Source organism: Littorina saxatilis, linkage group LG10, assembly GCF_037325665.1.
Source record: "Littorina saxatilis isolate snail1 linkage group LG10, US_GU_Lsax_2.0, whole genome shotgun sequence".
In the NCBI taxonomy this organism is placed as follows: domain Eukaryota; kingdom Metazoa; phylum Mollusca; class Gastropoda; order Littorinimorpha; family Littorinidae; genus Littorina; species Littorina saxatilis.
In genome coordinates this window covers 37,481,775-37,507,936 of record NC_090254.1, presented here as the reverse complement: position 1 = coordinate 37,507,936, position 26,162 = coordinate 37,481,775, and the positions used below count along the sequence as shown (strand labels likewise).

At 49.1% G+C, this 26,162-nt stretch overlaps 1 protein-coding gene, 1 long non-coding RNA gene and 1 other non-coding gene across 3 annotated transcripts in view; all 3 read right to left on the bottom strand.

The window, feature by feature from the left end:
* Window positions 1-26,162, bottom strand: part of LOC138978741 (uncharacterized) — a 193,183-nt gene that overhangs the window by 13,694 nt on the left and 153,327 nt on the right. The window lies entirely within an intron of this gene.
* The window catches only part of LOC138978740 (procollagen-lysine,2-oxoglutarate 5-dioxygenase 1-like), a 49,661-nt gene that overhangs the window by 13,694 nt on the left and 9,805 nt on the right, over window positions 1-26,162 (bottom strand). The window contains exons 7-16 of the mRNA XM_070351531.1: window positions 25,850-25,913; window positions 24,952-25,049; window positions 24,310-24,411; window positions 19,554-19,685; window positions 18,664-18,785; window positions 9,695-9,796; window positions 8,434-8,559; window positions 7,419-7,554; window positions 5,715-5,828; window positions 4,962-5,135 (exon numbers count right to left, since the gene is read on the bottom strand). Coding sequence (XP_070207632.1) covers window positions 4,962-5,135; window positions 5,715-5,828; window positions 7,419-7,554; window positions 8,434-8,559; window positions 9,695-9,796; window positions 18,664-18,785; window positions 19,554-19,685; window positions 24,310-24,411; window positions 24,952-25,049; window positions 25,850-25,913 — 1,170 coding nt within the window. The remainder of the gene's footprint in view (window positions 1-4,961; window positions 5,136-5,714; window positions 5,829-7,418; window positions 7,555-8,433; window positions 8,560-9,694; window positions 9,797-18,663; window positions 18,786-19,553; window positions 19,686-24,309; window positions 24,412-24,951; window positions 25,050-25,849; window positions 25,914-26,162) is intronic.
* On the bottom strand, window positions 3,575-3,693 carry LOC138979285 (5S ribosomal RNA). The gene has a single exon (XR_011459971.1). It is a non-coding gene; the product is annotated as a 5S ribosomal RNA (ribosomal RNA).

Below are 26,162 nucleotides of genomic sequence, written 5' to 3'. Positions count from 1 at the left end.
AGAGGAGGAAGAAGGAGGCAGTGAAACTGGCTTCTTCTTCTTCTTCTTCTTCTGAGGCTGGGAGCTGGAGGTGACTGTAGCACTTCTCTTACTCCCCGCCGCCGTCGCCGAAGCAGCGAGGCCAACCATCAGAGAATCAGTGTTCCTCTGGCGTGTGGACTCCACCACAGAACGAACAGTGTCCGGATGAAAGAGGGAAGAAGGCTGAGGAAACGTGTTCCTCAGACTCTTCCTCATATCCGGAGGCACTATAGAAGTAGGCAGAAAATGATCACGGAACAGGGCCAATAAAGTGGACCCGTGTTCCAATGGCCAATTCTGCCGCAGACGTCACGCACGATCGCACGGCATGCAAAGCCCGATCCACTCGAACCGTGTCAAGGGCCCGAGTGGAATCGGACTCTGCCCGATCGGGAGGGTCCAACAGTGTGGACAGCGTGCTCATCCATGTCAAGGCCTGTGATTGGGCCTCGACTGTGGAAGAAACGGTGGCCTCAAGATTGTGGAACGAAGCAGAGCTCAGTTCCACCTTCTTGACCGAAGGCACCTCCCCAACGAACACATCACCGTCAGCCCCACCCTAAACACTCGAAGTCTGGAAAGTGAGAGTTCGAGAGTCAAAGGGAAAAGGGAGGGACGAAACAGATTGGACACGAGGAAACAGTGGAGGTGCGCCTCCCGAAGGAAAGCATGGCACTGAACCCGCGTCCTCCCGAGGAACATAGGTCGCGTTTGCACGTGAATCTGTACTCCTCAGGCGATGTGCTGCCGCTTCCACCGTGGCACTAAGACTAGGGTGGAACGCGAATTGCCGGCGGACGGATCGTTCATAAAACGAGCCGCCGGCAGACGCGGCGTGAGCCTCCCGCGCCCGGGCCGAAGCGGACTCAAAGGACGAGAGGGCGTCTCAGGGAAGGACGTCCTGAAACTGTTCAAACGTCCTTCTAGCTGTGCGAGGACGAGCCTCCTGCCTCTCGTCCTCAGACCCCGGGTCCAGGTCCTGTGTGTCAACACTAGACGACAGACGCTTAAGAGAGGCATCCGTGACGTCAAGACGCCGCGTGATGTCTGTCATGTACTGTTGCAAAGTACGAAGCATAGCTTCGGAAGTTCCATCAGAAACCGGCAAGGGTAGAGGATCAGTGTTAACCTCAGGGCGACCCTGATCCTCCTCCCTATCGTCCTCCGACTCACTCTCCTCTTCACTTCCCGACAACTCCTCAAAAGCAGGAGTGTAGGGAGCTTGAGGGGGAAGAGCCGAAAGCGATGAAGCAGGCTGTGAAGAAACGCCCACAGAAGCAAGAGGCCGCGAAGACCCCTGCCCCAAAGACGAAACGTCTCCAGCAGCCGAAGGGGGAGAAAAACAACAACCCTGCGACTGTTGGGTCAGCCCAGCCAACGAACCCCCGCCATTTATAGACTGAACAGGAACCCATCGGGTCTGATCAGAAAAGAAATGGTCCGGTCCGGTCGGGGGTGCCGATCCGGTCCGGTAGGGTGGTCCGGTGTTCCGGTCCGGTGCCGGACCATCCGGAGGTCCCGTTCGGCACCGAACCATCGTACCCACAGAAGTGTTCGGGTGGTTAGGTCCGGACGTGGACATACCGTACCATCCGGACCCGTGGTCCGGTATGGTCCGGTTCGGTGCCAGACCATCCAGACCAACAGAGGTGGTCGGGTGGTCCGACACCGGGCCATCCGGACCCGTAGGTCCGGACCCGTAGGTCCGGTACCATCCGGAGGTCCTGTTCGGCACCGAACCATCCGTACGCACAGAAGTGTTCGGGTGGCTCGGTCCGGGCGTGGACGTACCGTACCATCCGGACCCGTAGGTCCGGTTCGGTGCCAGACCATCCGGACCAACAGAGGTGGTCCGGACCGGTCCGGTAGGGTGGTCCGGTGTTCCGGTCCGGTCCCGTACCATCCGGAGGTCCCGTTCGGCACCGAACCATCTGTACCCACAGAAGTGTTCGGGTGGTTCGGTCCGGACGTGGACACACCGTACCATCCGGACCCGCAAGTCCGGTGGTCCGGTATGGTCCGGTGCCAGACCATCCGGACCAACAGAGGTGGTCGGGTGGTCCGGTCCGGACCGGACCACCGGTCCAGTACCGGACCATCCGGACCCGTAGGTCCGGTCCGGTCCCGCACCATCCGGAGGTCCCGTTCGGCACCGAACCACCCGTACCCACAGAAGTGTTCGGGTGGCTCGGTCCGGACGTGGACATACCGTACCATCCGGACCCGTAGGTCCGGTTCGGTGCCAGACCATCCGGACCAACAGAGGTGGTCGGGTGGTCCGGACCGATCCGATAGGGTGGTCCGGTGTTCCGGTCCTGTGGTCCGGTCCCGTACCATCCGGCGGTCCCGTACGGCACCGAACCATCCGTACCCACAGAAGTGTTCGGGTGGTTCGGTCCGGACGTGGACCTACCGTACCATCCGGACCCGTAGGTCCGGTATGGTCCGGTTCGGTGACAGACCATCCGGACCAACAGAGGTGGTCGGGTGGTCCGGTTCGGACCGGACCACTGGTCCGGTACCGGACCATCCGAACCCGTAGGTTCGGTCCGGTCCCGTAGCATCCGGAGGTCCCGTTCGGTACCGAACCATCCGTACCCACAGAAGTGTTCGGGTGGCTTGGTCGGACGTGGACATACCGTACCATCCGGACCCGTAGGTCCGGCATGGTCCGGTTCGGTGCCAGACCACCCGGACCAACAGAGGTGGTCGAGTGGTCCGGCCCCGACCGGACCACTGGTCCGGTACCGTACCATCCGGACCCGTAGGTCCGGTGGTCCGGTGTGTTCCGGTTCGGTGCCAGACCACCCAGACCAACAGAGGTGGTCGGGTGGTCCGGTCCCGACCGAACCACTGGTCCCGTACCGTACCATCCGGACCCGTAGGTCCGGGGGTCCGGCAAGGGCCAGAGGTACTGTCCCGCACCGGACCCTAAGGTCCGGTACGGTCCCGTACCATGGGTCCCGTCCGGACCAAACCCGGAGGTCAAGTCCAGTCGGGACCCGTGGGTCCGGTTCGATCCCGACCCGTAAGCCTGGAACGTTCCGGACCCTTGGTCCGGACCATCCGTCACCCGAACACCAGACGCTAAGGAATGGCGTGGGGTCAAGACGGTCCGGTCGGAGGTGTCGGTCTGAGCAACAGAAACAATGTTCCCGTCGCCCTGACCATTCGACAGAAGTACCACGTTCTGTCGAACACCTCCACGTCCAGTAACTAGTCGGCCGGAGCGTTTCATAGAGGGACAGCCACCAGTCACACGGACGTCAGAGGGAACCGTAGTAGCAGTGGTCATAGGCACGAAGCCTGAAACCCCTGCCCCCACAGGACCGCCCTGAACGGGGTCAATTCGCATCCCAACCCCAGCGGGGAGGGAATTCAGAGACCCCGTCATCTCCTCCGATCTCCCCCCCCAGGAGGCCGAAACTACTGTCGAAACAGCAGCAGACGACCCAGCGAGGGAGTTCAGAGGAGGACCCGTGTCCCTCCTGGCTTCCACAGCGGTGGAAACCGAGGAGGGCACAGGAGAGGCACCGGAAAAGGAAGATTTTAATGCCAACTGCACCCGGTGTTCCCAGGCGGTCACCCATCCAAGTACTAACCGGGCCCGACGTTGCTTAACTTCGGTGGTCGGACGAGAACCGGTGTTTACAACGTGGTATGGCCGTTGGCTGTCAAAACCTGAGTCTCTCCAGTAGCCCCTAGATCGGATTCACCAACCCCCAAAGAGGGTTGGGAATCGACCTGCCCCCGGATTCGAGCCAGGGAGGAGAAGGAAACCTTCCCCCCAGGCTTGAAACCGGGAGGAGCTGAAGCCTGAGACTGAGGGCCGGACAACGGCGTCGAAGGGGGGGAAGCTTGTTCCACTGAAGGAGAAGGAGAAAGAAGCTTTTTCTTTCCCCTCGACCTTCCCCGAACCTTCGACGGCGCAGCCCCGCCCGAAGTCCCAGGCTCAAGCCCAGCCTGTTTGAGCAAGCTCGCATTGAGCTTGCTCAAACAGGCTTTCTCCGCCCTCCCTCGCCGCAAACGCAAAGCGTTTGGGGAGGGAGAGTCGGAGCGCCGAAAGATCCCCTTCTCCGTGCGTAAAACATGACGCTGGGCGCCCGGAGAAGGGTTGCCCCCGGCAGACTCTGGTTCCGTAGAACCAGAGCCCAAAACAGGACGAGACATCCTACCTCGCCCTGTACGTACCCTTAAAGACCGAGAATTAACAAAATTCAAAGAAAATTTAGGTCAATACTCAAGTGAATGCGGCGAAACGAGAAGCAGACGACCGGTCACCACGAAGTAGGACGGGAGGCACGCCGAGTCCGCCACACAAAAACGGAGGCACAAGTTGAAGGAAACACAACGTAGCCTCAAGCCAGAAGTGGAATAACACACAATAATCCAACAGGTGATAGTCCACACAGAAAAGAAGCCTCTTAGTCCAAAATAATCCGGGAGCGTAGCAGAAACACAGCCGGTCTGACACGCGCGAAAAAAGAAAAAAGACGCGCCACCTACATCCTGTAAGGGGGAAGCACTCGGACAGTGCTTGGGATCCACGGTGGCGCATGGTTATGGGAGATAATTGTACCCACTCAGCGTTTTGTCCAATTTTTTCGGCCTATAATAGATAATGTGCAAGAATAGTACTGTCGAGGTAAGTGTTATATTGACAGGTAGGTTGTTGGAACGTTTGTTATTGACAAAACAATACATTCACAAATATATCGACCCAACGGTCTTTTAAGTGCACAGACAAACAATTAATAACGAAAACTTACCTGGATGATTTTTTCTTCCGCCTGCCACGAATTAAATATATTTGGTCGATATATTTGTGAATTTTGGAATGTTGGCAGTCTCTTTGTTTTTGGATCTGCTACGGATGGTTAAAAGGAATCTTTCTGGAATTCGTGTACAGCGAGAGAGACAGGCGTGCTCAGAATACTTACGCTATGATCGCCATTAGACCATTTGTTGGAAGCCTCCATGGTGGCGACAAACTCGTCGCAGAAAATAGCGGTGAAGATGGGGAACCAGTAGACGTCAGGGCAAGGCTCCTCTATCAAGACGTTTTCATTCAACACCTTGGAATGGTTCTCGTGGAGGTAGCGCCGTTCCCAGTCCTGAAATGGTACAAAATGGTAATAATTTTAACAATAAAAATAACAACACTTTATTGTCCATTAAAATGAATACATTAAAATGGAAAATTGCCTTTGACACGTTTAACCTGCCTGTCAACGATTATAAATTACACACCAAAATAGAATGAATTACAAGAACAAGATTGTTAATTCAATTCAATACAACTTTATCATCATCAGCCCTGTGCATAAGAGAATGGCAAAAAACACATTCAAATTTCTAGTTACACAGACTAATCCCAATCTTTGTACACACAAAATAAAAAAAAAATAAAAAAAATAAAACCACCTTCTGAATGATTACTCCCGATTCGCAGCAATATCTTCCATACAAAATTCTCATCACAATGACAGAATCTCATCCCAAAAGGTAGAAATGCCTTTGAAAACTTTGTAAAAGATGTGATTTTTGACCAAGGGTTAAATCTTGAAGACATCAACTGATCAAGTACGCTGCCTTCACACACACACACCAATGCGCAGTCAAACGGAGGTTAATGCTATATATGTGAGTTGGAGTAAGAATATGTGATTTAATGCGCAGTTATGCTTACTCACGTAAGGATTCTCGAAGATGTTGTAGAGTTCGTTGAATGGGTGGAAAGTCTCAAAACCCTCTGCGCTAACCAGGTGGCCGTACCGCTTCATATTGGTGACGTACATGAAGTAACCCTGAAATGAGAAGAGAAAAAAAAACCTCCCATGAAGTCAGGTCTTTTTGTCAACAAAATTATCCTTTCGCCAAGTACAGTGAAACCGGCACGTTTGGCCTAGTGGTAAGGCGTCCGCCCAGTGAGCGGGAGGTCGTGGGTTCGAACCCCGGCCGGGTCATACCTGAGACTTTAAAATTGGCAATCTAGTGGCTGCTCCGCCTGGCGTCTGGCATTATGGGGTTAGTGCTAGGACTGGTTGGTCCGGTGTCAGAATAATGTGACTGGGTGAGACATGAAGCCTGTGCTGCGACTTCTGTCTTGTGTGTGGCGCACGTTATATGTCAAAGCAGCACCGCCCTGATATGGCCCTTCGTGGTCGGCTGGGCGTTAAGCAAACAAACAAACAAACAAAGTACAGTGAAACCCCTCCTGTAAGACCTCCAGAAATCCAAGAAAAGGAGTCTTAAAATAGAGGTAAATTTATAGAATTTATGAACAGAAAGTTGGAAAACAGGGTCTGAAAGAGGGTGGAGTCTGAAAGAGGGTGGAGTCTGAAAGAGGGTGGAGTCTGAAAGAGGGTGGAGTCTGAAAGAGGGTGGAGTCTGAAAGAGGGTGGAGTCTGAAAGAGGGGGAGTCTGAAAGAGGGGGAGTCTAAAACTTGGGGGTCTCAAAAGAGGGTGTACACTGTAGTATTTTATTTGCTGAGAAAATGCTTTTTAAGTTTGTCGCAAAAATATTTTCCCAGTTGTCTTTTCTGTACTCAGAAAATGCTTTTGAAGTTTCTAATCTTGGTTTGTTTATCCACTGCAAAAGACTATCATCAGACCTGGGAACCCCTGTTTTGCACTTTGAGTATTCTCCACACAGCATTTGAACATCCATGATTCATATGCGTCCGTCGCACTGTTAGTGTTAATTAAGTTTACCAATATGTTTAAAACAAATGCTTCTTTCAATGATTAATGACAAAAACTTTAATCCTGTGCCAAAATACTGGGTCGGCTTCGGGATGCGCTTGTGAAGAAAAGTAGTCCAGGAATTGTTCTGGTCGTATTTTGTTCCCACTGACCGTACTGCTCGTATTCCAGACAATCATGCGTACAAAATACGGAGAAATCATATGGGTTCCCTAGCTGGTCTGTATACCAGGCATGAAAACTGAAAAAAAAAAAATACTGAAAAAAAAATTCGAAGGCGCGTAGCGCCAAATTTTGCAGGTGCAAAGCGCCAAGACTTCTAGGGGGGTCCGGGGGCATGCCCCCCCGGAAATTTTTTTTTTCAAGGGTGCAATTTGGTGCAATCTGGGGCTATCTGAGCCTTAAAATTGGATTCAAACATGGCCCCAAAACTATTTTACTATAACTATGACTAGGAAAAAAAAAAAAAAAAAAATTTTTTTAAATTAAAAAAAAAAGGAAAAATATGGAAAATAAAAAAAAATACGGTTTATTTTTTTCTCAAAAATACGGAAAATACGGAGAATTTTCATGCCTGGTATACTATCATGCACACACACACATTCAACCGACTCACAACTGAAAAATAATATGAAAAAGTAATAAAAAAAAAGGTTGGCTGGGTAGAGGGGGGATTGAAGAAGTTCACTTACAGAGTCTCTGGCCTTCTCGCAGAAGGACATGTCCGGGTCGACGTGAGGATTGTGGCTGTGAGCGTTTCGCATACGCTCCATGCAGTGACCTTGAACCAGCACAGCGTTCATCACGAAGGGCACATTCCATAGTCCCCTGAAAAACACAGGCAGAAGCTCTTTTCATCTATCAAAGCATTAGGTACTACAGTAACAGCAGCAGCAAAGAGCAACACCTTGGCAAAAGCAGGCAATCCAATCAAGCAAGAATGAGTTTCAAGGAAATAGGTAACGTGTAGGTCCCTTGGCGGGGACCAGGGGCTCTCCCATAGCTGCCAACCTTCTGAAGTCAAAATCCAGGAGCCGGGGGGTCCAGGGGGACCGTTTAGTCTTGAATATGAGCTGGGAGAAGTTGTAAAATTCAGGAGATTCCCGGAAAATCCGGGAGGGTTGGCAGCTATGCTCTCCCCATGTGGGGTCGGGAAGGCAATGCCCCCAGAAGCTGAATTATTTTGTCGTTGTAAATATGTGAATTTAACAACCTCTGGTGAAAGATAAATTGTGAATGTAAAGAAAAAAACATTTTTTTTTATTTGCTTTTGCAGGGCGGGGATGTAGCTCAGTCGGTAGCGCGCTGGATTTGTATCCAGTTGGCCGCTGTCAGAGTGAGTTCGTCCCCACGTTCGGTGAGAGATTTATTTCTCAGAGTCAACTTTGTGTGCAGACTCTCCTCGGTGTCTGAACACCCCCGTGTGTACACGCAAGCACAAGACCAAGTGCGCACGAAAAAGATCCTGTAATCCATGTCAGAAGTTCGGTGGGTTATAGAAACACGAAAATACCCAGCATGCTTCCTCCGAAAGCGGCGTATGGCTGCCTAAATGGCCGGGGTAAAAACGGTCATACACGTAAAAGCCGTGGGAGTTTCAGCCCATGAACGAAAAAAAAAAAAAAAAAATTTGCTTTTGCAGAAATCCGCAAAATTGCAGAGATTTGGATTGCCTGCAAAATCGAACAGAGAAGATAGTCAACTCACAGTTTCTTGTCTTCCACAACGTCGATGTAGTCCTCGGACCTAGCGTAGTATCCCTTGTTGTTCAGAGCGCCCCAGAAGTTCGACCACAGCTTCTCAGGTCGCGACAGTAGCGGCGCGATGAGTGACCTGCACAGATTTTCTTCATATTAGTGTGGGTGATTTTTTTATCCATCAATCAATCAATCAATATGAGGCTTATATCGCGCGTATTCCTTGGGTACAGTTCTAAGCGCAGGGATTTAAAAAAAATTTTTTTATGCAATTTATATCGCGCACATATTCAAGGCGCAGGGATTTATTTATGCCGTGTGAGATGGATTTTTTTTTTACACAATACATCACGCATTCACATCGGCCAGCAGATCGCAGCCATTTCGGCGCATATCCTACTTTTCACGGCCTATTATTCCAAGTCACACGGGTATTTTTTGGTGGACATTTTTATCTATGCCTATACAATTTTGCCAGGAAAGACCCTTTTGTCAATCGTGGGATCTTTAACGTGCACACCCCAATGTAGTGTACACAAAGGGACCTCAGTTTTTCGTCTCATCCGAAAGACTAATACAGGTCAGCTATCAACACGCAGTGTGTCAAAAGGCTGGCTTGTTCACCAGCTGCTGTCTAACTGGTTAGTGATTGATTTGATTTGGAATTGTGTACAGAATAATTTATTTATGTATGTTTTTTTGAGGTGCGTAGAACTGTTTTAGGATTTACGCCATATAAATATCCTCATCATTATTACTGAATATCAACAGTCACTACTGAGTCAGCTTCAGCATTGTACGAGGGATGCAGAAAGCTGTGAAAAAGAGACGACGAGGAAAAGAAAAGCTGGGAGTCTAAGGAACAATGCCCCTGAAAAATTAAAGAATTCAGTGATGTTTGACAAAATCTCTACATGTATGAAATTATCCCACAAAAAATCTCATCATCTGCAAAAAGTCCTGCACAACTTTCGCACATAAACAAGATTAACATAATTATGCTTTTAACAACAACAACAAACATAACATTGCAGTGACAACAAAATAATACATATACTGTCAGACACATCCACACAAGCATGAAATGGCAAGCACATACAGCCGTATTTTCTTCTTCTTCTTCGTTCATGGGCTGAAACTCCCACGTTCACTCATGCTTTTGCACGAGTGGGTTTTTACGTGTATGGACGTTTTTACCCAGCCATTCAGGCAGCATACGCTGATTTCGGGGAATATAGCTGTATGAAAATGAACACACACAGAAAACTCACCTGTTTTGCTGAATGAGTTCGATCAAGACGTCAGGGTCTGTAAGATGCGCTAAAGCGTCCACAGTAAAGTAATACTGGCAGTTCTTCTTCACACACTCCTCTCTGTAATCAGTAATCATAGCTGTCAAAAGAAATGCATTACATTGACAGATAAATCTCAGTTTTAACATTAAGATCCTCCATTTGTACACAAACACACACATCCTCTCTTAATACCTTGCGTTTCAGATTTTCTCTTCACCAAGACTGTAAATTTATTTTTCTGTTGAAAGAATCCTTTTCTATGAAGACCACATTTTCTCATAGATCTATACGGAGGGATCATAATAATAATAATAATAAATGAGCATTTATATAGCGCAACATCATAACTTTACAATTATGCTCTTTGCGCTTGACACATTTAAAATTAAAACACAGTTATACAAGCATTTACATCTACATTCATCATAGTCAACAACGCTTAATTAAAAGCATACACCATCAAACATACATTATAAAAGATTCTTCCACTAACTAAGTAATAAAAACATGAATAAAATAGGTAGTAAAAAACAAGGAAATACCAGCTGAATACCCTTATCAAAGCCCTTCGTTCTACTTTGCAAGTCTTCCATTCGATACACCATTCCCTGCACATGGTGGCACAAATAAACACTCAGTTGTTGTTGTGATCATAAAATAACTGAAACCCCACACTATCCGCCCATGTGTTTTGAACACTCCCTTCACTTGTGATTGGCCACTTCAATGTTTGTACAAGGTTTTGCAAGAGAAGGTCACCCTCCCACAACCCATAAAAACCTGACGAAGTTATTTCTGAAAATTGTTTATCACCATTCGCCAAACAAGTTTTCTCATTCAGCGGAACCTCCGTGTTAAGACCTCACAAAATTCGATAAATTTGTTTGTTTGTTTGTTTGTTTGCTTAACGCCCAGCCGACCACGAAGAGCCATATCAGGGCGGTGCTGCTTTGACATATAACGTGCGCCACACACAAGACAGAAGTCGCAGCACAGGCTTCATGTCTCACCCAGTCACATTATTCTGACACCGGACCAACCAGTCTTAGCACGGCGGAGCAGCCACTAGATTGCCAATTTTAAAGTCTTAGGTATGACCCGGCCGGGGTTCGAACCCACGATCTCCCGATCACGGGGCGGACGCCTTACCACTAGGCCAACCGTGCCGGTAATTCGATAAATCAAATGAGGTCTTGAAAAGGAGGGACACGTCCTAAAATGGAGGTAGATTTACAGGGGTTACGAACAGACAATCTGAAAAGGCAAGGTCTTAAATTGGGGGGATGATCAGTCTTAAAATGGGGGGATGATCAGTCTTAAAATGGGGGGATGATCAGTCTTAAATTGGGGGGATGATCAGTCTTAAAATGGGGGGATGATCAGTCTTAAAATGGGGGGATGATCAGTCTTAAAATGGGGGGATGATCAGTCTTAAAATGGGGGGATGATCAGTCTTAAAATGGGGGGATGATCAGTCTTAAAATGGGGGGATGATCAGTCTTAAATTGGGGGGATGATCAGTCTTAAAATGGGGGGATGATCAGTCTTAAAATGGGGGATGATCAGTCTTAAAATGGGGGGATGATCAGTCTTAAAATGGGGGGATGATCAGTCTTAAAATGGGGGGATGATCAGTCTTAAATTGGGGGGATGATCAGTCTTAAATTGGGGGGATGATCAGTCTTAAAATGGGGGGATGATCAGTCTTAAAATGGGGGGATGATCAGTCTTAAAATGGGGGGATGATCAGTCTTAAAATGGGGGGATGATCAGTCTTAAATTGGGGGGATGATCAGTCTTAAATTGGGGGGATGATCAGTCTTAAAATGGGGGGATGATCAGTCTTAAAATGGGGGGATGATCAGTCTTAAAATGGGGGGATGATCAGTCTTAAAATGGGGGGATGATCAGTCTTAAAATGGGGGGATGATCAGTCTTAAAATGGGAGGATGATCAGTCTTAAATTGGGGGGATGATCAGTCTTAAAATGGGGGGATGATCAGTCTTAAAATGGGGGGATGATCAGTCTTAAATTGGGGGGATGATCAGTCTTAAAATGGGGGGGATGATCAGTCTTAAAATGGGGGGATGATCAGTCTTAAAATGGGGGGATGATCAGTCTTAAAATGGGGGGATGATCAGTCTTAAAATGGGGGGATGATCAGTCTTAAATTGGGGGGATGATATCAGTCTTAAAATGGGAGGATGATCAGTCTTAAAATGGGGGATGATCAGTCTTAAATTGGGGGGATGATCAGTCTTAAATTGGGGGGATGATCAGTCTTAAATGGAAAATTTCCTAAATAAATTTTCATTTAATTAATATACTTACCCGAATCACATTAGCATTGAGTCACCTGAGATGCTTATCACTGAAAAACGCTTACCCGGCTAAAGAATTTAAAGGGAAGCAACCCCATCACCAAAACGAAAGTGAAAGTAGCTTTGGTAATGGGCCAGTACACCGGGAGTTACCTCCCATACGGGTGTATGCCACGTCACTTCCTCTAGGAACACGTGCCTCTTATCATACGGCTTTAAAAATCTTAAAACCATAAGCGGGGCAGGTGGGAGGGAATACAGTATGTGATTCGGGTAAGTATATTAATTAAATGAAAATTTATTTAGGAAATTTTCCATTAAATATCATATTCTTACTCCGAATCACATTAGCAGATAACATCAACAAGGCGGTGGGCTAGAAATGAATCAAAACTCACCATCAAGTTCTGGACAGGAACTGGCCTGCTGCTATGAGCGCTGGAAGGCCTCTGGAGCCATCCTGTCGAAGAGCTGTGACGTCCCGAAGATAAAAGTTTATAAAAACATCTTCGGAACGCCAATACGCAGTTGTCAGCACCTCCTCTAGACGTCTGGAGCGCAGAACTGCCAGAGAGGATGCCCACGCCCTCGTTTCATGGGCTCGGGCCGAGTCAAGTGGCAAGGAGGGCATAACCCCCCCCCTCGTTGTGTGACTCCACTCGTAAGCCTGCTTAATGAGTGAGGACACCCACCGTGCCAACGTTACCTTTGACAAATCCTTCTCGCGCTTAGTAAGGAGAGAGAGAAAAAGCAACTTCTGAGAACCAGACCGTATCGGCTGAGTACGGGAGAGGTACAGACGGAGTGCCCTAACAGGGCAGTTGACCAAATCAGGATCGTCCGGAGCCAGCACGTTAGTCAGAGCCTTGACTCTAACCAGCGGAGAGGCCTGCCCCGGAGACTGATTCTTGGCCAGGAAATCAGGCCGGAAACGCAAAGATGCGGAACCGTCCGGCTCAAAGGAGATATCTCCAGGCTGACCCGACAGGGCGTGGACCTCGCTACCCCGTCGGGCCGTAGCCAACAAAAGGAGAAACAGCGCTTTGCGAGTGACATTGAACAGACTGGCCTCGCTTAAAGGCTCAAAATCCGCAGAACGAAGGAATTCCAGGATTAAAAACAAGTCCCACTTGGGAGCGGGCAAACGAGCTTTAGCTTCCTTAAGAGCAGCCCCTTTAATGACTGCAGCTATAACACCCCCGACTCGAACAGAACGACCAATCTGCTTAAGAGTCGCCGAGATAGCGGAGCGCCGGACCCTCAACGAGGAGACTGAGGCGCCCTGCGAAGACATGAAAGAGAGGTGGTTAGCGACCTGAATAGAGCGCGGAGCCACCGAACTCACCCCTCTAGCTGAACACCAGGCAGTCCATGCCTTCCAGTGGGAAGCATAAACTGAAGAGGTGGACGCTCTATGCGAGCGAGCCACCAAGTCCAGAGTCAAAGACGACGCCCCAGAGCGCTTCAGCGAGTCCCGAACAACTTCCACACGTGAAGCTTCAGAAGACTGGGCTCCTCGTGTGGAATGCCTGTTCGGGGCTGCACTAGTTCCCCTCGCACGAGTGCGAGAGGAATGGGGGGCCCTTGGGCGAGCCGAAGAAGATCTGGAAACCAGACCTGCGACGGCCACAGAGGAGCGACCAGAAGAAGAAGGGCCGGCTCCTCCATCTCCGCTTTCCGGATTACTCGGCTGAGTAACGGAAAGGGAGGAAAGGCGTACGCCTCCAGACCCGTCCAGGGAAAGTCCAGAGCGTTCACTCGCCATGCCTGAGGGTCCGGGAATGGCGAGACGAACACCGGAAGCCTCTTTGAGTACCTTGTGGCAAAAAGGTCCACCAGAGGCTTTTGGACCTGGGCCCAAAGGCGAAGCAGTGCCCCGTGAGTGATCGTCCACTCCGACTGAAGCACTGTACCGGAACGACTGAGCGCATCCGCCAAAGTGTTCAGCCTCCCTGGAAGGTACCTGGCCGAGATCGTGATATGATGCTGAAAGCACCACACCAGGATCTCGCAAGCCCTCTCCGAGAGAGACGGGGACCGCGAGCCTCCCTGCTTGTTGATGTACGCCGCCACTGTCATGTTGTCTGTAAACAGACGAACATGTTTGGCGTACAGGGAGGGCAGAAACTTGGCCAGAGCTAGAGCAACTGCCTCTAGCTCCAGCAAGTTGATGTGCCACAAGGACTGCTCCGTCGTCCACAGACCGGAAGTAGTCTGAAGATCTGTATGTGCCCCCCAACCCTCCCTGGACGCATCTGTAAAGAGGTCCAGGTCGGGGAGGGGCACGACGATCGGAACACCTCTGCAGACCCACTCCGTGTCCAACCACGGAAGGGTCGCAGACTGGAACCATCCCTGCAAAGGGATGAGGGCGTCCCAGTCCACCAGAGGAGAGTCCACAAACGGCTTCAGCGCGAACTGAAGCGGACGTTTGTGGACCCGGCCCAGTGAAACCAGAAGAGCCATAGACTCCATCTGCCCCAAGATGGAGGCGAGCGAGCGGATGGAAGCCATCAGGAGAGGTAAAGTGGAGCGAATCTGGGCTTGGAGCTTGTCCACCCTTCTCTGAGAAGGCTGGACAGTCCAAGCGACCGTGTCGAAAGACATCCCCAGATAAGTGAATGTCTGTGACGGGGTCAGCTCCGACTTTACCCGGTTGATCGAGAACCCCAACGAGTTGGATTCTCGAAGAACCGTCAGGGTATCCTGCGAACAGCCGCTCTGGGACTGGTTCATGATGAGCCAGTCGTCCAGATAAGCCCGCAGACGGATACCCTGGGACCTCACCAGTGCACAGACCTGTCTCACCACCATGGTGAAAATCCATGGTGCGAGAGACAGCCCGAAAGGGAGTGCGCGAAACTGGTAGATCTGATCTCCCCACCGGAAACGAAGCCATTTCCGGTCGGCCGGATGCATAAGAATGTGAAAGTATGCGTCCGTGAGATCGATCGAGGTCACCCAGTCTCCTGGGCGGAGAGAGTCTCGGACAGAGGCTGGCGTCTCCATCTTGAATTTTATCTCCCTCAAGAAAGTATTGAGGAGAGATAAATCCAACACGGGACGCCATCCTCCTGATGCTTTGGGAACAGCGAACAGACGCCCGTAAAATCCCAGGGAGCTGTGGACCCGAACTCTCTCCACCGCGCCCTTCTGCTCCAGGGAGGCAATTTCCGACTGCAAGACGGAACGTGCTTCCTGCGAGAAGGGGGGCTTGAACCGCGGAGGCACTCGGGTAAGAGGCGCCTTTTCCTCCCGCCAGAGTAGACGGAAGCCCGATCTCACCACTCCCACAATCCATTGGCTGTCTACTACCGACATCCAACGAGAAAGTGCCCGGGAGGGGCCTCCCGCCATCACCAAGGTGGAGGGCGGGAGGGAGGTGAGATCGGGAGCGCTTCATTGGGGGTGTGGCTTACTTCCAGAGCCGCCACGCCCCCTCCCCGATGCCGTCCTCTTCTTCCCACCACGAGCGGCCGGCGGAGCCTGCCGCTTCTGAGCTGGCTTGGGGTTAGACGATGTCTGAGCCTGCTTCTGTTTAGAAGGCTGAGACTGTTTCACCCCCTTCAGAGTGTAGTCAAGGAACTGACTGTCCTTGTTTGACTGAATCTCCTTCTGTCTGGCATCCAGTGCCAGCGGACAGAAGAGAGACTCCTCTGAGACCGGGGAGACTCTCAAGGTCTCCCTAGTAGCCAGTTCCGTGAATTGGGACTGCGAGAGGAAGAGATCCCTCCTGCAGAGTACCGCTTGGGTGTACTGCAGGGAGGAAAGACGCAATTGTTCCTCATTGACCTTGGCCAATGCGGTCAAAAGCGCAGAGACATCGTCCGCATTCTGTTCTTCACTGAGAGTGAAAGGAACTAGCGAATCGGTCAATGCCCGAGACAGAGCCCGAACGAGAGTCTCCGCAATGGAGGACAGTTCGATCTGCCGACGTCCAACCTCCTCAGCAGAGAGGAGGGAAGCCTCGGAAACCGGCAAAACCGAATCACGCTTGATCGGTTTAGTCAGAAGAGGCAGCAATTCCCGGGAAACCGGAAGGGTAGCCCTAGGGAGTGCAAAAGACGCCAGCCAATTCTGGCTCTGATTGGGCATGCCAAGCTTCCTATTGACCGTAGGCACGAAGGAAGAGGCTTGGGCAGCTGAAGCCACCCACTGCTGAGCTGATTCCGGAACTGGACCAAAAGGAAGCAGTAACGGAACAGGCACTGGCCGAATACCACTCCCCGCATGTGCTGGACGAACCAGTGAATGCGAAAGTTGGTAAGCCACTGACGGAGACTCGGCGAACCGGAAGGAAGAAACATCCTCCTGTGCCGGCCGGAAGTCCGCCATGGCAGAAGGAACGAATGATGCGGAAGAGTCCGCAGCCACCACCCCTTCAGGAAAATAACGAGACGTTACTTCCGCCGCGACGTCAAGAACAGACTTGAGCTTCGACGGAAACACGCCCCGCGACTCCTCGCTGACCACTGATGGAGCATCAGAATAGTCACACGTGGAACCATGACCGAAGTCACCAGTTCCGGAAGCAGAAGCATGCCCTGGCAAACCGGAAACCGGAAAAGCCTGAGCACTAACGTCATCCTGCTGTCCAAAACCTTGTGAAGGTAAAGGGTAAGCAGGACGACCATCCGCAAAAACCGGAGCTGGATGAGCTGACGTCACTCCCCCGACTGAGTGGAGTGATGCCTGCTCAAGCCTAGGCGCTTGAAAGCCGGAAGGCGCACGCTGTAATCCACTATCTGGTATCCGGAAGGAACCACCAGAAGAGGAAGAAGCGTTTCCGGCCGAAACCGGAAGTGCAGTCAACGGAACCGCAAAATGCGGAAGTGAAGACTGCACTGGTTGACTTCGCGATCCGGAAGGACCGGAAGTCAGTGAATACTCCATCCTGCCGCGACCGCCGTAGCGTGCCGGAGCGGACGGATCATCACTTCCGGCAAGTGCCGGAAATGCGGCAGTCGAAACCGACTGCCGCCGCTGTTCGAACAAGTCCGGGGCCTCGTAGGTTATCGCCGGAAATGAAAGATCAGCAAGGTATCGGTCGTGACCCGATGCGAAAGAGCTGTCCCCCGAAGGAGAACGTCCAGGCGCCTCACGAGGGCTATCGGACCAGCTCTGCTTACCAACCGACGCTGAAGAGGGAGGACGCTGCTCCAAGCCGGAAGTGGAGGACAAAGACACGGAAGCCAATGCCCGGACGTCACTGCCAGATGCCGGAAACGCCGAACTGCTGGCGACGGAACGCTGAAATTCTGCCTGCACCAAGCTGCGGATTTCTGGAACCAGTGACTTTAACAGAGAGGAAACCAACGCACCTTGTCCAGGTGCTAACAAAGAAGACGGAGTCTCCGAAGTAGAGACAGGTGCAGAAGTAACAGTAGCGCTAGGCGCCGCAAAAGAAGCAGAAGTAGTAACAGCGCTAGGCGCCGAAATTGGTACAGCCAACAAAGTGTTACGCTCTTGGTCTGTAACAAGTAACGTTGCTTTGGAAGAGGAAGACTTAGCCTTAATTTTCCCCTTGGGGTCCGACTTGCCACGGCGCTTGTCTGAATCAGACATGTTGACAACAACACGTGGCAACGCGAAAAAATTTACTGAAACATAAGTCTAAACGACTGGAAAATTCAGTAAACACACGCACTAATGCGTTAACAAAATACTATAGCTAAACTTGCCCCACAAGCAGAGGCACGGAGAGCTACAAACAAAGTCACACGAGCTAGAAACCTAACTCACACAACAAAATGGCGACACGCAAGACACTGACACAAACGTCAACAACACGTGGCAAAGTAAAAAGATTTACTGAAACGTAAGTCAAAACGACTGAAAACACAGTAAACACAGACGCTTACGCGTCAACAAAATACTAAAGCTACACTTGCCCAAACAGAAAGAGGGCACGCAGAGCTACTAGCAAAGTCACACGAGTTAGCTAACTAACTCACACAACAAAATGGCGAAACACGCAAGTCACTGACACACAAGTCCGTAAAAAACGGACAACGTACAGTAACGAAACAGCGCAAACACCCAACAACAAACGGGAACGAGCTCACCAAACTGTAGGCAAGGCGAGCAGACAAGCTGGGTAACGTGGCCGGCGGGTGTCACTCAAACACACAAGGTCAGCCACAGAGCGTCAAAAAGTGAACCGTCCTCTCCGAGGTGAAAAAGACGTATGATAAGAGGCACGTGTTCCTAGAGGAAGTGACGTGGCATACACCCGTATGGGAGGTAACTCCCGGTGTACTGGCCCATTACCAAAGCTACTTTCACTTTCGTTTTGGTGATGGGGTTGCTTCCCTTTAAATTCTTTAGCCGGGTAAGCGTTTTTCAGTGATAAGCATCTCAGGTGACTCAATGCTAATGTGATTCGGAGTAAGAATATGATATTTAATTGGGGGGATGATCAGTCTTAAATTGGGGGGATGATCAGTCTTAAATTCGTGGGTCTTAAACACAAAGAGGGAGTGTGATCTGACAATATCATTTGTGTGAAAATGCATGGTACCTCTGTAAATATACCGCCATTTTAAGACTCCCTCCTTTTGATTACATGATTTTTGCAGATTTTTGGAGGTCTTAAAAGTTTTTTTTTACTGTACTGTACTCACATGGCCCAGTTGCGTCCCATAGTTTCTCCGACATTATCCGACGGAGAGATGTAGGTCACAGACTGATACTCCTCTCTGTGTTCGTCGAGGAAGGCAGTGACATGCTTGTCATGGTACACTTCCTGAAATCAAACAACCAATCAATCTATATTTTTCTGAATAAAAATTATGTTGAAACTCTAGAAAAGTACAACACACTCTTGTTTCAAAAAAGGAAATATTGCTTTATCCGTTGTTTTTCATGACATGCTTGTCATTGTACACCTTCTGTAATCAAACGAACAATCAATCTATGATTTATTTTACTTGTCAACAACATGCTGCAAGTAAGGCACAAAAAAAAAAAAGGTCTGTTTACGGTAACCCGACCGACCCTATTTTTTTCGTGCGACCCTAGACTTTTTTTTGGCATTTGGGGAAAAAAAAAAGAAAAAAATCAAAATAACGTAAAAAAAAAAAAAAACGTAAAAAAAAAAAAAAATTCCCGACCTATCGACCCTATTTTTTTGGCCTATGTTACCGTAAACAGACCTATTTTTTTTTTTGGCCTAATAGACGAATTCCGGAAATAACTGTATGGGTTGTGAAAGAGTGAGTTCCCTTGCATTTGCGCAGACAAACATTGCCATGTGCTTTATGTGCAAGTGTGTGAGACACACCCTCTCACTAGTGACTGGCCTGTAATGTGTCACGGGGAAAGTTTACCCACGTGGCATTATTTCCCATGTGACATTATAGGACAGCCACTAGTGAGAGGGCGTGTCTCAAGCACATGGCAATGTTTGTCTGCGCAAATGCAAGGGTACTCACTCTTTCAGAACCCATGTAAAACCGACAGAGTTATTTCCGAAAATCGTCTATTGAGAAAAAGGACAAAACAAACCAGTGACCTTGTTGTGGATGTAGAGGTCGATGCGATCTTTGGGGTAGTTGAGAGCGGCGATGTGCTGGAAAAACTCTCTGATAAACGGCGTCGGCTGCTCCAGGAACAAACCCAAGAGCAGTGTAGGATAATCTTCACGCTGGAATTGGAAACAAAGAAAGAAAAAGAAATGAGACAAAAATATCTATTATGTAAAGGGAAGGAACCACCACATGGCCCATTCCTTAACGTGGTGTGGTGGTTTGCGTGTCTCGGTGACCCTAAGAGCTATGCCAGCGGGAGTGTAAACTCCTGGCAGGGCTTCCCAAGCTGGACAGGCCGAAGGGTAGAGGCCAGACTAATATGGACCAACCTTGTGCTCACAGGGCAGGTCCTTGGGCCATGAGCTAAGGGTGAGGTAACCCTGACAGAAACCTCGAGTGCTGAAGACGTATGTGTTGGGCCGCACGGCGCACTCCAACAAACCACAACACTACGCATCAACTGCCATTATGACACTTGGAAACAAAATTGACAGTAATGGTGCTCGCCCTGTGAGGATCCACCAGGCAGGTGCAGCGCCGGGCTCCGCGCCTCAAAGGAGTCCACCCTCAGCTACTGGAGGTCCCTTCATCTCGTCTTGTGGAGCCAGGGGACGAGAAAGGAAAGCGACTGGCCGGAAAAACAGCAGAGCCAAGGACAACCCCACTATTAACATCATGCATTGGAATGCAGAGGGGGTATCCAATAAGAAGGAAGAATTAGAGCACTTCCTCTATGAAAACAGCATCAACATCTGCTGCATTCAGGAAACACACCTGCAAGAAGGGAAGCCCTTTAAGATCCGAGGGTACCAGGTGTTCAGGAGTGACCGACAAGGGAGGAAGAAAGGAGGAGTGATGACTCTGGTCAGGAACAACATAAATGCCAGTGAAACCAACAGATACATGGAAGAAGCAGAGTACATAGAAGTCAAGATAACGACCAATGACAGCAAGATGAACATCGTCAACTACTACTGCCCCAACGACAAGATGCTGTCGCTTGACACAATCCAGGTCCCTGACAGCGGCTTCCTCATCGCTGGAGACTTTAACAGCCAGTCCCAGAGTTGGGGATATAAAACACTAGACAGGCGAGGAGAAGACATTGAATCTTGGCAGGACGACAACCACCTGATCCTTGTCAACGACCCCAGAGATCCATCTACCTTCTACTCGCGCCGCTGGCACTCAACAACAACACCAGACCTGGCATTGTGCACGGATGACATCCACAAAAACATCTCAAGAAAAGTGGATGAACAGCTGGGTGGAAGCGACCATCGCCCAGTTCTCCTTACCATCAGTAGAGACTCAGCATCTGAGCATCCACAACACCCGAGATGGAATTACAAAAAGGCAAAGTGGGGACTGTTCAACATACGAACAAATGAGCTGACCAGAGCCATAGAAACAGAGGGGAGAAACATCAACAACGTGATAAAGGAATTCAATGCTAGCATAATCCAGGCAGCCAAGGACAGCATCCCACGTGGAGTGAGGAAGGACTACATCCCATACTGGTCCGATGAGCTGCAGAAGACGCACGATGCACTCACAAGAATGAGAGAAGAGGCAGAGACGAACCCTAGCCAGGAGAACAACATCAAACTCCAAGAAAGCAAAGCAAAACATCTGAAGACAAAGCTAGAGTGCAAGAGAAGAGGCTGGAGAGAAAAGACGGCAGGGCTGAATATGGAAAAAGACACAACAAAGCTCTGGAAACTTACAAGAGCACTGAATGAAGAGGGCAACAAGGGACAGAAGATCACCCTGGAGGAGGAAGGAAGAACACTCACTGGAAAAGCCGCTGCCAATGCTTTCGCCCAAGCATATCGGGGAGAAAGCGACACCACCATACCCCTGCCTCTACAAAAGGAAGTCAGAACAGAAATTAGAGAAAGAACAGAAAGAAACGTCCAGGATGCCATGCAACAAAACATCACCATGGCCGAGCTGAAGAATGCCATCAAGAAGCTCAAAAAGAAGAAGTCTCCAGGTCCAGACAACATTACGAATGAGATGTTGCAACACATAGGCAACTCGGCCCTCCAGAAACTACTGGGCATCTTCAACCTCAGCTGGAGACAGGGACAGGTACCTCAGTGCTGGAAGGAAGCCAGGATGATCCCAGTTTTAAAGAAAGGGAAAAACAAGACCAAAACCCTGAGCTACCGACCCATCAGCCTGACAAGCTGCGTATGCAAAACCATGGAGCGCATTGTCAACCAGCGCCTGCAGCTGTACCTGGAATCAGAAAGCATCATCGTCCCAGAACAAGCCGGCTTCCGACAGCACAGAAGTACGGAGGACCAGACAACACACCTTAGCCAGGTCATAGAGGATGCTTACCAGGCCCAGAAGGTCACCCTGGCCACTTTCATTGACCTGCAGAAGGCCTTCGACAAGGTCTGGAAAGATGGACTCCTTGTGAAGCTCCTACGTTCCGGCGTCAAAGGCAACATGTACCAGTGGACCAAGTCGTACCTGCACAACCGAAAGGCCAGAGTGCTGGTGGACGGTCACTGTGGCCGAAAGGTGCTACTACGCCAAGGAGTTCCACAGGGAGGAGTACTCTCCCCCACGCTATTCATACTCTTCATTAACGACCTGGTACCAGAGTTGCCCAAGGGAGTCCAAGCGGCACTGTATGCTGATGACCTTGTTCTCTGGTGCTCGGAAGAGTATGCAACCACAGCAACCTACAGGATGCAACTTGCCCTAGAAAAGGTTGCAGCGTGGGCGGAAGACTGGTGTGTGACCATCAACAGGGAGAAGACCACTGCCACTCTCTTCACACTCTCTGCCAAAGCGACACCTGGCAAACTGACCTTGGGTGACACACCCCTGAAATTTGAAGACCAGCAAACATACCTGGGGGTCACCTATGACAAGCGCATGACCTGGAAACAACACATCATGAATGCAGAGGGAAAGGCCAGGAGAAAACTAAACATCATGCGGAAGCTGGCAGGATCACACTGGGGTGCAAACGAGAAGATCTTGAAATCAGTCTACCAGGGGACTGTACGACCGCACCTTGAGTACGGATCAAGCTCTTGGGCAACAGCAGCCAAGACACACCAGCAGGCCCTAGACAAAGTACAGAACCAAGCGCTGAGAATCATCACGGGCGCAATGAAATCAACACCCATACAGAAAATGGAACAGGTGACTGGCATTCCTCCACTGAGCAAAAGGCGAGACTGCAAAACAATGGTACAAGCCACCAAGTACCAGTGCACTCATGACCATCCAATGAGTGACAGACTCAAGAAGATGTCCTCAGGCAGGCTGAAAAGATCAAGCTTCGCTCTCGAGGCAAGGGCTTTGCAGAAGAAACATCAGACAGAGATGCCAGAGCTAGTGGAGCCACCATCTTTCTCCCTTGACGCCCCACCCTGGGAAGACAGACAAGGAAACCTGGACATACAGACCAGTGTCCCCTACCTCACAACAAAGGACGAGCAGAGCAATGTGACGAAAAAAGCCCTGACTCTTGCCATGCTTGAAGAAAGGTACCCCCAAGAAGCATGGATACGGGTGTATACTGATGGGTCAGCCACAGAGGCCGTCAAAAATGGAGGAGCGGGGGTGTATGTCCAGTACCCCAGTGGAGAGAGGCAAGCAGAGGCTATACCAACAGGCCTCCACTGTACAAACTACAGAGCTGAGGTACAGGCACTGATCCATGCAGCATACACCATCAACGACAGAGTCAACCATGACAACCAGGTGGTCTTCCTGACTGACGCTCTGTCAGTACTACAAGCAATGACCAGTAGCAAACTGCCTCAGCTGGAACACGCTCTACACAACATCAAAAGCCTGAGGACAGTACTGCAATGGATCCCCTCCCACTGTGGTGTACAAGGAAACGAAGAGGCGGACAGGATGGCAAAGCTGGGTGCAGAAGATGAGCAAGAGAACAACCCTGTGAGCCTGACAGAGATGAAGACCATCATTAAGTCTCTGCACAGGACGCCCCAGCCACAGGATAGCTACCACCTGCTATCCAGACCACAGCAGGTGGTCATCTTCCGCCTGAGAACGGGACACAACAGACTTAACCAGCATCTCCACAAGAAGCTGCATGTTGTGCCCTCCCCCATGTGTTCTTGTGGGGAAGCAGAGCAGGACACGGCCCACATCCTACGAGACTGCAGGAACCACCAGGTGCTGAGAGAGGAAGTCTGGCCAATGCCGGAGTCGCTGCACAACAAGCTGTACGGGCCAGTGGCTGCGCTGCAGAGGACCACTAATTATATCTCAAGATCTGGACTCCAAGTGTGATCGGCGATCGAAAAGAAGAAGAAGACAAAGGGAAGTAAGCGCTGTAACTGCATATGACATGTGTAATAAAGCAAGTGTGAGTTATTTGTAACCATTCTCCTGGCATCTGAGAGAATAACAAGTATTGAAATTAACAAGCGACTTTCATCCTCAAAAACATTTCGGAGAGAAAAACAGATTTGCGTATCAAATCACCTTTTAAATTTCTTTTCCTCACACAGACTGTTCTGAATGAATTTAAAACAGGAGCAGATCTAACTCTACACATAAAGTTGACCCGTGGCTGTCCTGCCCCGGATTCGAACCCGTAACCCTCTAGTGCTCTACCAACTAAGCTACCGGGCCCACAAACAAAATGAGTACTCATGGTCAGCTTTAAGCAATATTTTTTTTTTAAAGCAATACATCTCATACCAGTGGTATTGGTTATTAGGTATAAACTTTCCCTACCTTCAAGCCACGGAGCACGATGGTGTCCTCTTTGCACGACAGACAGCCAGCACTGGTGGTCCAGCCATCAGCCAGGTAGTTAGCAAGTCTGTTGAACTCCACCTGTACAGTAAACAACAGGTAAGATACATGTTTACACCTGTACAGTAATCAACAGGTAAGATACATGTTTACACCTGTACAGTAATCAACAGGTAAAATACAGGTTTGCACAGATCAATTTGCCCATAATATAGGCCTGCTATTGCTAGCAGCTGTGTTCTACACCGCTGTGTGCTTCACTAGAAGTTCGTGCCTGTACAATTCATGTTTGGTACCACTGTATCCAAACCATATCATGCCAATGAAACAATGACACTAACAAAACTTTAGCAAATATATTTTCTTTGAAATATTTCAACTCAACCAAAGAAAAACAAAAACATGACTATATTTAAAAAGAATCTGCTGTTTGGTGATTATATGCCTACAACACAGTACACCTTATTCAGCGTACAGTACCATACATAAGTCAGTCATTTACCAGAGATCCAAAATGAACTGTCCTCTACACAACTAATCAAACTGATGTCCTATCTAACATGATTTTTGCAAGTGACGCACAGCACACTTGCACAGAACATTGCAACGCTCTATTCATACCTTGATGGGACCATTTCCATGTATGACAATAGGTGAAGTGCCTGTCAACACATTGTACAGGTAGCTGTGGTCACCCCGGAACTTGATCATTATGTCACCTGCAAGACAACAGCACAATGACTCTCCAGGTAAAAAAACATGAAAATCTTATTTCAAAAATGCATATGTGTGTGTGTGTGTGTTTGTGTGTGTGTATGTGTGTGTCTAGCTCTGTGTGTGTGTGTGTGTGTGTATATATAATAATAATAATAATAATAATAATTGTCAGTAAATACTGGTGTCACATGACTGATGTGAATCAGTTGATTGGCTAATGGCGATGCGCTAAAACTGTCAGCGCACTCTTGGAGTGCGCTAACTTTTCCACAGAGCGTATTCTTCCGCCCTTTGCCTAAGCGAGACTGTACTCTCATCCTCAGAATTAATTAATGACATGTAGCTTAATATATTCTCCACAATACCTATGACCATAAATTTCCTGCTTCTCAATTAAAGCAGAAGTGGTTTGTTTTTCTGACAGATTGCATGTGCCTGTGCCACAGTTGCCACTGATCTAAAAATAGAACCAGCTGTGTCTAATTTTTCAGTTTCGACTTGCGAAGATTCTTCTCATAATTATGCCATGTTAGTGGCATGTAGCTTATTATCCACATTACCAAATGATGAGTTAGTATACAATTCCCAGCAGCTAACAGAAAACACAAGTGTTATTCCGATAACGTAGCAGCTAGATCAGCAATTGGAATATACGTAGCAGACTACACTGAAATACGACTGCATCTGTTCAGTAAATGAATGTTTTTTCGAATTATTATTTCAAGGCAAGAACAATCGGAATCGAAAACGTGTAGGGTTTAGAACGTTCTTACCATATATGTGTGTGTGTTTGTTTACTTACCCAAAGCACCGTGCAATGTCTGGAAAATCTCTGACTTTGTGTCCAGTTTTATGTTCAGCTTGCCCTGAGGAAGAAATGTTAATGAATCAGAGATCTCGATCTAGATTTAGGTTTAAGGAAATTAAAGATTACACAGAACTGTTTCAAAAACGCTTTAAATACCTGCCTTGTTGTGTCACCAAAGAATGCCTAGAGGTAAATAATGTTATGTTCCCATGACAACAACTTGCCAACTTCATATGTACCCACAGAAGACAGCAGGCATTCATTCTTTCAATAACAATATTTACATTTCACGATTTGATCGGAGCAG